The following is a 13,543-nucleotide window of genomic DNA, read 5'->3' on the forward strand; positions in this document are numbered from 1 at the left end:
GTGAGCGAGCGGCGAGGCCCCGCCCCGGCCCGGTATAAAGCGGGGCGAGACGCGCCGGGCACCGGCTGCCGGCAGACGCGACGCGGCGGGGCGCGACGGGACGGTGAGTGCGGCGGGGCGCGGCCGCCTCGCCCCCGAGGGGGTCCCGCTCGCCCCGCGCCGGTGCTACCGGGGGGGCCGGTGCTCGGCAGCCGGGGGGGGGGAGCGAAAGCACCGGCAGCGGGACGGGGAGGGCGACGGCGGCGGCTCCGCGCCGGTGGTCCCGGGCTGGACGGGGCGGCCGCGCTGGTGACTCAGGGCCGCTCGTGTGGGGGGGGGGGGGGCGGCCGGGGCTTGTCGCCCCCGGGGCTCCCCGCTGTCCCCGTCCCCGGGGCGCCGTGGCCGGGCTGCGCTCGCCCCCCGGCGGGCAGCGGGGCGCACTGCGGGGCCGCGGCTCCCCCCTCCCTCCCTCCCTCCGGCGCTGCCCCGGCGTGGAGCGTCGCTCCCGGCTGCCCGCCCCGTCGGTGTTAGCGGCGGGGTGGAAAACGGGAGGTTTCCCGTTGCAGGGTGTTATCCGGAGACGTGCGTGTTCCGCCGGGCTAAGGTGGCCTGGCTCCAAAGCAGCCCTTTTCCTTGGAGAGCCCCCAAGGCCTCACCAGTGTCACGAGCGGGGCGTCCTCTGCGCCGTGGCCCCCTGGCAGGGGAGGGGGCGGCTGGCTGGGGGTGGCGCACCTGCAGCGAGCTCCCGCAGCCCCACGCCCGGGTGCTGCCGGCCTCTCCTGTTCCCCGCGGTTCCCACAAACTGGTGTAACTGGTAAAAGGGCAGGTCCCGGTGTCACACAGGTGCCTGCGGTGAGCAGCGCTGCCGGGGGGGGCGTGGGGTGTCTCTTGGCTCCCCAAACGGTGCCTTGATCTCCCGGCCTGCCTGGGTGAGGTTTTCTTAATGCAACCGCGAACCTGCATCGCCTGTTTGTCCCAGTCTTGGGGTTCTCCAGCTGGAAGCTCTGGTTTTTGAGATGATGGCAAACTAGTCATCCCCATGGGAGGGAGGGGAGGGGGATTACATCCGCCCCATCCTTCCGGATTTGGTGACTCCGTCGCTGATTCTGCCCTTGTGAGTCAGGGTGCCGCCGCACGGTGCGGGGCCCGGCTGGGATCGGGGGCTCCCGGGGCTGCCGCGGAGGCCGGTGGGTGTCTGGGCTCGATGTCGAAACGCGTCCCCTGGCTGCTACCTGCCGCGGCTTGCCTGGACATGCTGGGACTTGCCTTGCAATGAGGTCACCCTGGGAGCCGGCCACGAGATAGGAAGCTGAATTTCTATTTATACTCGGGGGTGCTCTGCCCGCTTCGAGGCTGGGCTGGATCAACGCGAGCGGAGGGTCTGGGGCGGCCTCGGGAAAGCGTGCAGGGCTGGAGGCTCCCCAGGGGTCTACTGACACGCCACGGTGGTGTGTGTGGAGAAGGTGATGCTGGTTGCTTCAAAAGGGGCTGAAGTACTGGATTTGGGCAGTTTTCCATGGTAGGTTGGCACCAGCTGAAGCTACCGGGGTTGAATACCCCAACCTTGGGGAAGCGGTGCGAGTCGGGGGGGGGGGGTCCTGTGGTGGTCCCAGTTTTGGAGCTCCCTGATCGAGTAGGAAAAGACCAAGGACACCCTGTCATGCACACAGGGAATGGGGTTTGTTTCTGTGAATCTGTTAACGAGATTTAATGAATACGGCTAGCCAAACAGGATCAAGTCGTAGCTTGGAAAACCATCGAATCCCAGACAGGGCTATGTTTGCCTTGCTCCGATAAAAGGCTCCTGGCATAACTGTGGGCTGCATAAGGGATCATTTAACCCCATGCATGTGCGAGGGTGAGGGACTGCTTGGGCCAAAGGACTCTTTGCTGCTTAACCGTGAAGGTCAAGGCTCTTGGCATCGAGCGGAAGAACAGGGTCTTGTCCCTGGTTACCCAACAGCTTCTTGCAGATAACAAGGGTGGTTAGCAAAAGTGGCCGAGCTTGTGGCATGTTCTTGCTGCTTGCTCAAAGTGCTTCCGTGCCACCACGCCTGGCTTCTCAAGATTAAGAAATGGCCAGAAAAACATCCTGTTGCCTCACTTGCCCACGTGCAAGCGTGCCCCGTGCCCGTGTTGAAGTGGGAAGCCAGTGGGGTTTTGGCTCAAGCCAGCGCACTGAGAGCGCTGCTGGCACTGTCAAGGTGCCTGGAGCTCTGCTCTGGCAGCCCCGGACCTGGTGGAGGAGGAATGGTGAACCTCAATATTTGCCCCTTTCCCATATTTGAGTTGCATCCAGGCTGGATCTGACCTCAGTTGTGCTCAGGTCTTTCCCTCTGCTCAAGACACCCCTGAAATGCTGAATGCCCAAGTCCCAGGCCATGTTTGGCAGCTGGAGGCAGGGAGGTTTCCACTCTGCAGTCACTTTGCTGCGGGGCCAAGCCTTGCCCAGCCTGGCCACTGCGGCTACTGCATGTTTTGCTCTGGTGGCAAATGTGCTGGTCCTCCTGCTTGCTCACGGCTTGCACGACACCCCCATAACCAGTGCTGCTTTCCTCTCCACAGCCACCACGATGCCCCTGTCACAGAGCAGGGCTGGCCAGCAGATGCCCTGCAGCAGCAAGGTGTGCAGGAACCTCTTTGGCCCTGTGGACCACAACCAGCTCCAAAATGACTTCCAGAATCAGCTGAGGCAACAGCTGGAAGAAGCCCAGGACCGCTGGAACTTCAACTTTGAGACAGATACACCCTTGGAAGGGCGCTTTGAGTGGGAGAGAGTCTTTGTTGACCAGCAGCTGCACAGCCTGTCCAAAGCCAACAGTAGTGAGAGCCGGAGCTGCTCCTTGGCCCACAAGGTACCCTCCAAGGACCATCTTGGCCAGGCCTCCTCTGAGATGCCTCAGCAGGACTCTGAGGCTTGCACGGCCAGTTCCCCGCAGCGCTTGAAACGCAGGCAGACTACCGTCAAGGGTGAGTGCTGGAGACTTGGTGTCCCCCTGTGCTATCGGTTGCATCTCCCTGTGTTGAGAAGGTGTCATGACCACCATGGCTGGTGCCCTGACTCCCATGGCAGGGAGAGATGGAGGGGTCTTGGGTGCCTGGATTCAGAGATCCCTGGCTGTCTTCTGGGCATGGAGAGGTGTGTGTGTGGGGGGGGGGATCCCTCTGCCTGGCTGCAAACCAGGCCCTCTGGGGTGAGGCAGGTGATTCTGGCCAGGCTTGGGGGTCTTATAGCTCAAGATGACCTGATTGGTAGTCCATTGCCTTCACTTCTCCTGGCCTGAGCCACTCCTTGAAGATCAGGGCCCGGGGTGGAAGTGCAAGTGAGACCAAACACTCCAGGGAGAAGAAACTAGCTCATGGATTGGGTGGGTACCTCCAAGACAAAGTCCACTTGGGCATCACCTTGGCTGGGGCTTGGGGTGTTGCCCTGGAAATGCCTCCTCCTTCCTGCCCTGCTGCCCCAGACCAACTGAAGGCAATTTCCAACCTGCTCTTTCTGCCCTCTAGATTTCTACAACTCCAAGCGGAGAATCGTCCCTGACAAGCCCAAGCTGTGACCTTGCAGTGCTCAGCTCCGTTTGCAAGTGCCTCTCTGCTGAGGGTGCTGTCATCGGGGATCCTTCACAGCTGCTGACACTAAGATGCCCTGGGGGTGTCCATGGCTTTCCTCAGCCCTGTACTATGTAAGCTGTGTGTATGAAGCAATGTAGAGTCTGTAGTTCCCTATTTATGAGTAGCCCGGGGTCCTGAGGGACCTTCACTTGTGTGCAATGTTTATGGAGTAGCCCATGTTGAGGCTTGTAACCCCTCAGAGGGGATGGAGAAGGACTGAAATGGGCCTGGCAGGCTGAGACTATGGCATTTGCCTACCCGAGGAGGTGGAAAAGAGCCTGGGTCCTCTGCCCTGTGCTGGTGGGGCCAAGCACTGTCGTTGCCCCATCCTACTGTCCAGCTGTGGTCCTCTCCCTGCCTGAAGGCTGGCCATGGAGGTTGCTCATGGAGCAGCAGCTCCAGGAAACCCCCAGGAGAAAGTCCCTGATCGTAGGGTTGGCTTGTGTGTATGGGTCCTGGTGGCCCAAGCCCTGGGGCAGCCAGGCTGTGAGCACAGCCCAGCTGCTGGCACAGGGCATCGGATGGGATGGCCCCAGGGACAGTGAGACCTTGTCCATGCTTGGAAGTGGAGTGACGCAAAGGGGGCTGCTCCTTTCCCCGGTGCTTCTGAGGAAAGGAAATGCCTGGTCCCTGGACAGCCCTTCCTCCAGGTGACTCACAGATGCATTGTGTATGTTAGATGGGCTGGAGGGCAGTGACAAACTTGCTGGAGGTCCCTGTGACTCACCAAGGTCTCCTGGCTCTCACCCCCTCCTGCAATGGGGAGAAAGGCTGCTTGTAGCTGTGACCAGACCTGGGCTTGCCTAGGGCAAGGATGGGTCCCCCTTGCACTGTCCCTCACCTGCAGGGACCCCAGAGCTGCCTGTGAGCACAGCTCCGGTGCTGAGCTCATGCAGCGTTTTGGTCAAGCCTGGGGCCACCACTGCCTGGGAAGCTTTGGGATCCCCTGATCTCCCCGCTGACCCCGATAAACCCCTTTCTCACCCTGTTGTTGGCTTGTTGAACGGTGCGTTTGCCTTCCTGTTCCTGCCTTGTTAAATACTGACGCTAGGCTGGCTGCCTGCTCCGGCCCTGTTGGACTGGTCTAGGAGAGGGGAGCCCTGCTCTCCAGCAGGGATGACACCGAAAGAAGAAATTGTAGCTTTGTCCTGGACTGTTTTTTTTTTTTCCTCCTTTGGAGCTGGGGGGAGAGGAGGACCCTCACCTGGCCTCGGCTCGGCTGGGAAACGAGCAGCTTCTGTTAAGCTCTTGGCCTGAGGCTGCTCCATCGCAGCTGGCTCGCCCTGCGTTGGTGGTGGGTAGCTGCTTGTGAGCGACTCGACACTGTCAGATCTCAGCACTTTGGGTTCGTCTCCTGCCCTGCTGGGTTTGGACTCTGGAAACTGGTGCAAGATGGTCCCAGGCAGAAAAGGGATGGGGTCGACCTCCCGCCTTGCACCGAGATGCACTTTGCTGTCAGTAGAGCTGGCGAGCTGCCAGCACTAAATGTTTATTTATAAAGATGCTGTTAAGTCTGATGGGGGGGTGGGAGAAATATCTGTTTGTCTGTAAATGTAGCTCTGAATAAACACTTGTGTCTGGGAATCTGTGTCACTGGGTTAATGGCAGTAACCTTGCGTGCTGCGTGTTGCAGTCCTTGCTGGGAGGAGGGAGAGGGCCTGGCTGGGGGTCCCTTTGGGGGTGCAGAGCTGATTGCCCTGCTGGGCAGGGGTTTCTGGTGGGTGGAACCTTGTGCTGGGATCTCTGCCTGCTGTCCTGGGGTTACTGGGAGCAGGTGGAGCAGCTGGAGGCAGAAACCAGACTAATTTCCACTTAGGCAGCTGGGGAGGAGGCTGTAACTGCCTTGGGTAAGTGCTTTGCAGCCTGCAGTGTCGAAGCAGCAGGCCTGGGAGCTGTGCAAGAGCTGAGAGGGGCAGAGCCCCACTGCAACCTGTGTTAACCCCTGCTGACTCGGAGGCAGATGCCACCTTGCTCAGCTGGGTGCAGGGTGGAGATGCTGGGTAGGGGGTGGCCATCGTGGCCCCAGCAGCTCGCAGACCCCACCACCGCCAGCGCAGGGTCTTGYGGTGGGGTGCTCTGCTGCAACACTGGCTTCAGCCACCCGCAGGGGTGGTTCCTCCTGCACGTGTGCTGGTGTGCCTTGGAATACTTGCAGAGCGCTCTCGGGCAGGCTTTTAGCTGCTGCTGAGTCGAGTCCTACGGATTTAGCCTGTTCAATCCCTCCTCTTCTGGCAGTCCTTCCTCCCCCCTTGGCTGCTGCCGGCTGCTCCCCTGGGGTTTGCCAGGAGCAGGGACTGAGGAAGTTAAAGCAGGAGATGGATACTCCCCTCAYCCTGGCTTGTGCAGCTCTGGTCCTCCATGGGGAAAGGGAGTYTGGTGCCTGGATTTGCTTTCCAGGCTCCCAAGAGAGACCCCAGCCCTGAGGGACAGGTGAGGGTTTGCTCTGGGCTCTCCCTGACATGGGGCAGGTCCTTCCCTGGGGGGGCTATTTGGCTGTGGGGGATCGGAGCGGGATTTCAGTCCAGCCTAACAGGTGCCAGCTTTGCTTGGGGAGGAGCCGTGGTGCCTGAAACAGGTGAGCCCTGAACCTGGCCTGCAAACGGAGCAATTGCACCTGAGTCAGCTGCTGCTTCATTAAGGTTAAAGTGCTAATGAGCAGGGCTGGGCCGGCTGGGTCTGCAGGTGCACCGGGGCAGGGAACCTGTGCAGCCGGTTCCTGGGCGGCTCCTGCCTTTTCGCATGGATCTGAGCCAGCTCCAGGGGCTCAGCCCAACACGGCAGCTTCCACAAGAGCAGAGCCCATAAAACGCCGCGGCTCTGGGGTGGTCAGCCGGGGCTGAGCATGGCTCGGTGCCACGAAGGTTTTCCCCGGCCTGCGAGTGACGGCAGCACCCAGGGTCTGGAAAGTCGTATCCAAGTGGTTGCACAGCCTTGGCTCCCGTCTACGCTGTGCTCTGCGGTGCTGGCGGCCGTTAATGCTAGTTGTGACCTAAAGATAATGTTTTGGCRTTGCCCTTGCTATCCTTTAAGCGTTTGCTTGGGATCTCTTCCCACTTTGCGGTTAGAAAAAACAGAGCAAAACCAAACCTGTTTCCCCATCCCATTGCAAACGGGAATAGTGGAAGTCAGTGGGCAGCCCAGCCGGCTGTGTTTGCACCGGGCTTAAACCAGTTTAGCAATTCGGGCAAGGTGCATCGGAAACTTCAGCGCAAGGGATGCGGAAGGGGGATTTCTCCCAGTCCTGGGCCTAAGGGGGATTTTGCAGCTTTGCTCCTTCTCTGCTATCACCTTGCATTAGCCACCCGGAGCAGCCGCTCTCGGAGCGGCCTCGGGTCGCCGAGCGGCAAACAGGAAGCGCAGGCGGTTGAGCGTAACCCGAAAGCGGAAAGCTGCCTTGGGTAAGAGAGAGCGAGCRGGAGAGGAGATGTCGGCGCGCGGCAGCATCGCCCTCCGCGCGCGCCCGACCTGCCRGCGAGCCGCGCCGCGCGCCCGGCCCCGAAACTGAGGTTCCCCCCCGGGGCGCTCGGGGAAGGTAAGCGACGGCTTTGGTGCTCTGCAGCGCTCGAGGCCGCCGAGCCGTGCGGGTGGGCCGAATCTTTCACGTCCGGGGATAGTTCAGGTAGCACCTAAAAAAAAGAGAAATAAGGGGGAAAAAGGCGTTTCGCTCAGCGGCAGTGAGCTGGGGGCTCTCTCGCGGCGGCGGGTGCCGTTTTTGGGGGGCTGGGAGAGGCAGCGGGGACCCCCACTGCGCTGCCGTGGTCCTGCGGCCGGGTGCTTGGCCAGGGCAGGTACTGGGGTCGCCGGTTCTAATCCCGGCTCCCCTGCCRAGAAAAGGCACCCGATTTTCACTGCCGGCTTTGGGGTCTGCCGGATGCTGGGCGACTCGGCGCTGTCTCGTGGGTGTCGTGCTTCGAGGCAGAGGGGAAAGGGATTTTCTTTTCTTTTCCTTTTTTTTTTTGGCATGTTCACGCATTTCCTGTGCACCCCCCGGCCGAACCGCTGGTGCAAAAGGAAAGGCTGAACGCGTTAAAGACACCGGCGCTTCCTCACCCCCGCGGGGACCGGCAGCAGGGAGGAAGCCCCGGCGTTTCTCCGGCCGGGAAGCACCGCGAAAGCAGGGCATCATCGCCAAATCTCGCCGAGCCCCGGGGCGGCGGCGGGCGACCCACCGCTTTTTCCGCCCCCCTCCGCGGCAGGGCGAGCCATGGCCGAGCGCCGGGCGGGCGCCAAGGGCCGGCGGCTGGGCTCCAGCCGGCGCAAGCAGCTGCGCGAGGCATCCGGCGGCGGCGACGATGCCACCGCGGTGGCGGCGGCATCGTCATCAGTCCCCGGCCCCGAGGAGGAATCGCCGTGGGCGGCCGACGTGGCGCAGAAGGTGCAGGACTTCTTCCGGGCGTGCGACCGGGAGCAGAAGGGGTTCGTCACCCGCGCCGACTTGCAGGTAGGCAGCCGGGATGCTCCCGGCGTGGGGCCGCCCGCGGTGGCCGCCGGCCCCTAACCCCCCTCGCCCTTAGGAATTGCAGATGGAGGATTTCCCGTGCAGCGGCGAGGAGCTGGAGCTCGTCTTCGACGGGCTGGACRCCGACGGCAACGGGCGCTTAACCACCGAGGAGCTCACCGCCGGGCTCCGTAAGTGCCGCCGTCCGGCCCTGGAGCCGCGGCCGGGCCGGGAAGCGTCGGAGCCGCGGGCTCCCGGCGCTGACAGGTTTCGGCCGTCCCGCGGCAGGGCAGTTCCTGAGCTCGCAGCGGGCCACCCGCGACCACCGCAGGCGGAAAACGGCCTCCCGCAGGGACCGCTTGGCCCCCGGCGGCCCCTCGTTGGAGGAGGCGGACAGCGAGGAGCGGAAGCGCTTCGCCGCYTTCGTGGACCAGCTGGGCACGGACAACAGCTTTGCAGAGTAAAGAGCCCGCGGGTGTCCGGCGGGATGGGGCGACAGCTGGGGGAGGGCAGGAGCCTCGCCAAATCGGGTCCCTATTTGGGCAACAAGCCCGGAAATGGCTTGGAGCCACTTTTGCCCCAAGCACAGGAGCAGGGTCCTGCAGGACCCAGACCCCAATGGCATGGGCTGATCCAACCGGGACCCCACACCCGGCTCAGGTCCGGGGGGATGCTCCCACCGGGGGGATCCGGTGGGCACTCACCCCGAAACGCCTCTCCCTTTGCAGCCAGGAGATCTGGCAGCTCTGGGTGAAGCTGCGGCAGGACGAGCCCCAGCTGCTGGGCAACCTGGAGGACTTTTTGGCCAAGATGAGGCGCCGCATCCAAGAAGCCAAGAGCGAGAAGGAGGCCTTGGAAGTCATCCTGAACAAGTGAGCCAGGGCTGCGGAGAGGGATGGGGACAGGAAGGATGGGCCACGGCCCTCCGCTCACCCTAACCGCAGAAATGAATCCAACGAGGGAGGAATCCGGCTGCTTTTAGCATCGCCGTCAGGGGCTGGAGGTTTCATCTGGTGCTGCTGTTTGGGGTTGGGCTCCCTCTACAGTCACGCACGGGACAGCGGGAGTGCCGGATTCAGGCCGGACGGACACATCCTCGCTGGGCGAATGCCCTCCGGCCGCAGCGGCAGCTCCCGTGGGTGCCGCGGGCCGGTTCCCGTGCCCGCCGTGACGGGGACTGACCCCCATCACTCCGCTGTCCCCCGGCAGGCGCGTGGCTGAGCACAACAGGGAGGTGCAGCAGCTCTGCGAGGCCCTGGAGCAGCAGATGCGCCAGGAGATGCAGCAGCTGGAGCAGGAGGTGGGTCACCAACCCTTCCCCAGCTGCTCCTCTCCCCCTGGGACAACGCTGCACCCACAGGGTCACCCAAAACCCAGCATCTCCAAGGCCCCCTGCTCCCTCCCTGTCCCAGGGACCCGTAGCTAGGTCCGTCACTGCTGCAGGCTCTCAGTTTCCCAAATGTCACCCAAGTGCTGAGCTGGGGCGGCTCCAGGAGGCCACCGAACATSTTCCCACCTCTAAGAGGACCAAAGCTGTATAGATCATCCTGATGCATCTCCATCTCGCCTGCTCTGAACTTGTCCCCACTCTGGGAGATCTTCCCCCCCTTCCCTCGCCCCCGGTTTGCGGCTCCTGGCGTTAACGGCTTGGCTGTGACCGCAGAGCGAGGCCCGGAGCCACCAGCACAGCACGGAGCTGTGGCGAGCGCTGGACGCCCGGGAGAGCGAAGTGCAGCGCCTGGTCTCGGCGCAGACGGAGGTGAGCCGGCCGCCGCGGGGACCTCGCGGGCGGCGGAGCCGGGACAACGGCCGCCGCGGCCCCGTGAGCTTTGGCACGACTCGAGCGCGGCGGACAAGCCCGGGCAGCGGGCGCCGCCTGCGCCGGTTGCCGAACGGGACGGACGGACGTGCGCGGCGTGGGGCGCTCGTCCCGCCGGGATCATCCTCCGCGGAGGCTGCGGAAGTCTTCGGGGCAAACTGCTGGCGAAACCTGCCTTTCCGCTGCGCTGGCAAAGCCTCGCAGGAGGGGAAAGGGCTTGGAACGGGGGYGTTTTATATCGGCACGAGTCCCTAGCAGGGCTCAGGCCCTTGCAGKTGCGGAAAGGCCTGGTTTGTCCGGCGGAGAGGTGCGCGCACACGTCCCATCCCCGCCCCGCGGGAAACGCCGCCCCAGGGCTGGAGGGGTCGAGGCGATGGGTTTCGGCACGGTGTCTCCCCGGAGCCGGCCGCCGGCTCGCGGGGCCCGCGCAATGCTCCCCTCCCCTGCCGCAGCTGGAGACGCGGTGCCGCAGCCTGCGCAGCACCCGGGAGGCCACCAGCACCGAGAACCGGCGGCTGGAGCRGAGCAACCGGGAGCTGGAGGAGCGGCTGCAGCGCATCCACCTGCAGCTCCGYGAGACCCAGGGCCGCCTGCGGGACGCCAGGGCCGCCGCGGCGCCCGGAGCCGGGTGAGGAGCCGAGGGGTCGTCGGCACCCTCCCTTTCCTCCTGGCAGCTGCAGCCGGCGAGAAACGAGTTTGTCAGGTCTCAGCCCTTCCTTCGCTGCGGGAAGCAGAGCGATCTCGGGGCGGGGTGACCCCGGCGCCGGGACGGAGGCAGCGGGGGGGGGGGGCGTCCTGTGGCCCTTTTGCTCTTTTTCCTCCTGGCGGCTGCAGCGGGCGAGAAACGAGTTTGTCGGGTCTCAGCCCTTCCTTCGCTGCGGGAAGCAGAGCGATCTCGGGGCGGGGTGACCCCGGCGCCGGGACGGAGGCAGCGGGGGGGGGGGCGTCCTGTGGCCCCGTTGCTCTTTTTTTACCCCTGCGCCGCGTCTTTGCAGGGACGGACCCGCGGCGGAGCTGCCCGGCGAGACACCGCCGTCCCCGCAGGTACTTGAGCGGGGCAGCGAGGGGGGGACGCGTGCGCACGCGTCAGCGCGCTGGTCGGGCAGGGACTGCTGGCAGCCCGAGGGAGCGGGGCCCGCGGAGGGGCTCGAGAAGGGAGCGGGGAGCAGCGTATCGGGGCTGGCACCCCCAAAAGTTCGTGCCGATAGGTCTGGATAGCTGCTTCGACGCCTGGGGGAAAGGCAAGCAGCGCCGCGTGTCGATACGCTCTCTCCACCGTCCCTTTTTTCTCGCACAGCAGACGAGTCCGGAGAAGAGCGAGAAGTACCGCTCCGAGATGCAGATCAGCTTCGGATCCCAGAGTGGCGAGCAGCCACCGAAGAGCGGCCACCACGTGTAAGGGGGCCTCAGGGCGCCGGTCGTGCTTAGACGGAGGGGGCCAAGAAGCCACGTTCACCTTCTGGCTTTGCCGCGGCGGCTTTGGGGCTCTGATGTGGTGCAAAGCCCGGGGATGCTGCAGGGCGGCTGGTCCCCGGATGGGTTTTATCCAGCGCCAGGCAGCCTAGGGAGGTCATCCTTCTCCAACAGGCTTGATATTCGGAGCAGCGTCTTTTCCTAGGGAAGCCCCACGGAGGGTAATAGGTACCACCGTCGCTGGGCAATAGCTGCTCCTTCAGCTCGTGCCCTAGAGGCCTGGGAGCTGATGCTGAGCACCCAAATCCCCACCAGCACCTCCAGGCAAATCACTGCATTTACCTCTGCTATCGCTGCCTCCTCTCCCACCCACCCGTCTCTCGTCTCAGCGCTTAGATCACCTCCACAGCATCCGCTCCCCTTGGATCGGGTGCTCATCTCCTGCCAGAGCGAGCTTGGTCTTTCCATCTCCCTAATGCAGATAGCAGAGCCCGGGAGGAAACACGCTCGCGTCTCGCGCTGCGTGAAGGCGCCAGCTCTGCCGCCCGCTTATGCGGCAGCTCGAGCACAGCTTGCCAAGTTTATTCAGCACATCGAGCGTGCTCCTATTTCCTCCATCCCCGGTCGCTGCCTGTATGAACTTCTAGTGCATATAGAGGATAAATACAAGTGGGCTTGCAAAGGGATCGGATGGGTTTGTGGAGGACAGACCTGGGGAGGGATCGCAGCTCAGGATGTCCTGGCATGGGCTGGGGAGCTGCGGGGTGGCTGTGGTTATACCCTGTGCTCTGCTATTTCCAGAGTTTGGGAAAAGGTGCCGGCAGAAATAACCATTTCGGGACCGCTGCCCAGAGTGATCTCTATAGAAGAGGATCCCTTCCCAGAATTTCTGAAAGAGGAACGGTTTTCTGACCAAAGCTCTTTGCTAAGGGAAATGAATGATGCAATAGCGGCTCTGAGCAAAGAGCAGAAGTCGCAAGGCCCAGGTGACCCCGTGCCAGCGGGAGACGTTCCCCTTCGCCCGCGGGAGGACGCTACCACGCACAGTGCAGCCCCCGGGGCCCCGCGGGAGACCCTCGCCGGCCTCCACGGTCGAGAGCCGTTGCAAGGAGACCTTCTGCAAGAGGGACCAGCCCAAGCCGCACTCGGTGCTCGTGACGTGACACTGGCCGGTGCGTCTGAGAGCGCCGGGCACCACACGGCTCAGGAGCGGGGTGGAGARCAGGGCGAGAATCCCGGGAGAGCAGGGCAGGGCCTGGAGGACCCTCGGAGGATATTTTTCGTGCAGGGACAGAGCACTGCTACGGCGGAGCAGATGCTGGAGGAGGCTGAGGGTTTGCAAGGAGCACAGGGAGAAAGCGCGGAGGCAGGAGCGCAGGCGGAGGTAGAGGAAGCAGGATTAACGCAGGAAAAAACAGGTCGGGAAGCCGCGCAGCCCCCAGGAGACGCTGAGAAAGCAGCCTTAACCCAGGGAGAAAATTCGGAGGCAGATCCGGGGCCAGTCGAGCCACAGGAGCTAGAGCTAGCCCTGGGAGGACGTTTCACCGCAGAGGTTGCAGCCCCAGCAGGAGACGCGGCGCAGGGAGAGCGCGTGCAGCCTGCGAGCRAAGGTGCGGAGCTAGGGGATGGGGCTGACTCGTGTGTGTGGCGCTCCGAGAAACTCGAACTAGAGCTGGGAGAGCACCTCGATCTGGAGGTGCAGTCCCTGGGAGAGGCCGGGAGAGCAGGAGTAGTGCCGGGAGAAAGCGCGGGTGCAGGTTTGCAGCCGCCGGCTGCGGGACGAGCYGTGGAAGCCGGGCAGGCAGGGAGCGGAGATGCAGACGGGCTGGATGTGTCCCAGACCCCGCAGTTAGCACCCGCCGAGGGTGCTGCGTGGCCCTCCGAGGCTCGGACGCCGGGAGCAACACAGGGACACGTCTTAGACGCAGGCAGGCCTCTCGCCCAAGCTCAGGTGCAAGAGGTGAAGCAAGGGGAGAGCAGCGACGCAGCGATGCAGCCCCCAGCCGAGGCTGCGGAAGGAGAGGTAGCCCGGAGCGCGGAGGCAGAGCTGCAGCCTGGGGGTGAGTCTGCGGCGGGCGATGCAGCGCCAGGAGGGAGAGGTGATGCCGGGCTGCAGCCTGGGGATGAAGCTGAGCAGCTARACGTGGCGCAGGGAGGGAGCACGGGTCCGGCTCTGCAGCCCCCTGAGGCTGAGCCGCTCGACGTGATGCAGGAGGAGGGAGCTGGGGCAGATGTGCAACCAGTGGAGGAGGCCAACAGCGCAGGGGGACTGGAGGGCC

At 63.8% G+C, this 13,543-nt stretch overlaps 2 protein-coding genes across 4 annotated transcripts in view; both read left to right on the forward strand.

Annotated features, from left to right (window-relative positions):
- The first annotated feature begins 38 nt into the window (after positions 1-38).
- CDKN1A (cyclin dependent kinase inhibitor 1A) lies at positions 39-5,178 on the forward strand. The gene is made up of 3 exons (XM_026056657.1): positions 39-103; positions 2,545-2,949; positions 3,490-5,178. Exons 2-3 carry the CDS (start codon positions 2,553-2,555, stop codon positions 3,537-3,539), a joined length of 447 nt encoding a protein of 148 aa, XP_025912442.1. The 5' UTR covers positions 39-103; positions 2,545-2,552; the 3' UTR covers positions 3,540-5,178.
- A 1,868-nt stretch (positions 5,179-7,046) lies between these two features.
- Positions 7,047-13,543, forward strand: part of RAB44 (RAB44, member RAS oncogene family) — a 14,165-nt gene continuing 7,668 nt past the window's right edge. The window contains exons 1-12 of one of the 3 annotated variants that reach the window (XM_026056571.1): positions 7,047-7,126; positions 7,606-7,897; positions 7,934-8,035; positions 8,109-8,223; positions 8,321-8,492; positions 8,761-8,904; positions 9,242-9,332; positions 9,696-9,791; positions 10,304-10,479; positions 10,847-10,895; positions 11,149-11,246; positions 12,066-13,324. In XM_026056571.1, the coding sequence (XP_025912356.1) occupies positions 7,799-7,897; positions 7,934-8,035; positions 8,109-8,223; positions 8,321-8,492; positions 8,761-8,904; positions 9,242-9,332; positions 9,696-9,791; positions 10,304-10,479; positions 10,847-10,895; positions 11,149-11,246; positions 12,066-13,324 (2,401 nt within the window). In that variant the 5' untranslated portion in view covers positions 7,047-7,126; positions 7,606-7,798. Of the gene's footprint in view, positions 7,127-7,605; positions 8,036-8,108; positions 8,224-8,320; positions 8,493-8,760; positions 8,905-9,241; positions 9,333-9,695; positions 9,792-10,303; positions 10,480-10,846; positions 10,896-11,148; positions 11,247-12,065; positions 13,325-13,543 lie in introns of all 3 variants that reach the window. The other 2 variants (XM_026056570.1, XM_026056572.1) reach the window with 2 other exon arrangements.

Source organism: Apteryx rowi, unplaced genomic scaffold, assembly GCF_003343035.1.
Source record: "Apteryx rowi isolate R43461 unplaced genomic scaffold, aptRow1 scaffold_132, whole genome shotgun sequence".
NCBI classification, from domain to species: domain Eukaryota; kingdom Metazoa; phylum Chordata; class Aves; order Apterygiformes; family Apterygidae; genus Apteryx; species Apteryx rowi.

What these genes read in the sequence shown, in the direction of transcription:
- CDKN1A (XM_026056657.1), top strand. Translation starts at nt 2,553, where the DNA reads ATGCCCCTGTCACAGAGCAGGGCTGGCCAGCAGATGCCCTGCAGCAGC. An exon ending in CAGGCAGACTACCGTCAAGG is followed by an intron (nt 2,950 to 3,489) that starts GTGAGTGCTGGA and finishes TCTGCCCTCTAG; the next exon opens with ATTTCTACAACTCCAAGCGG.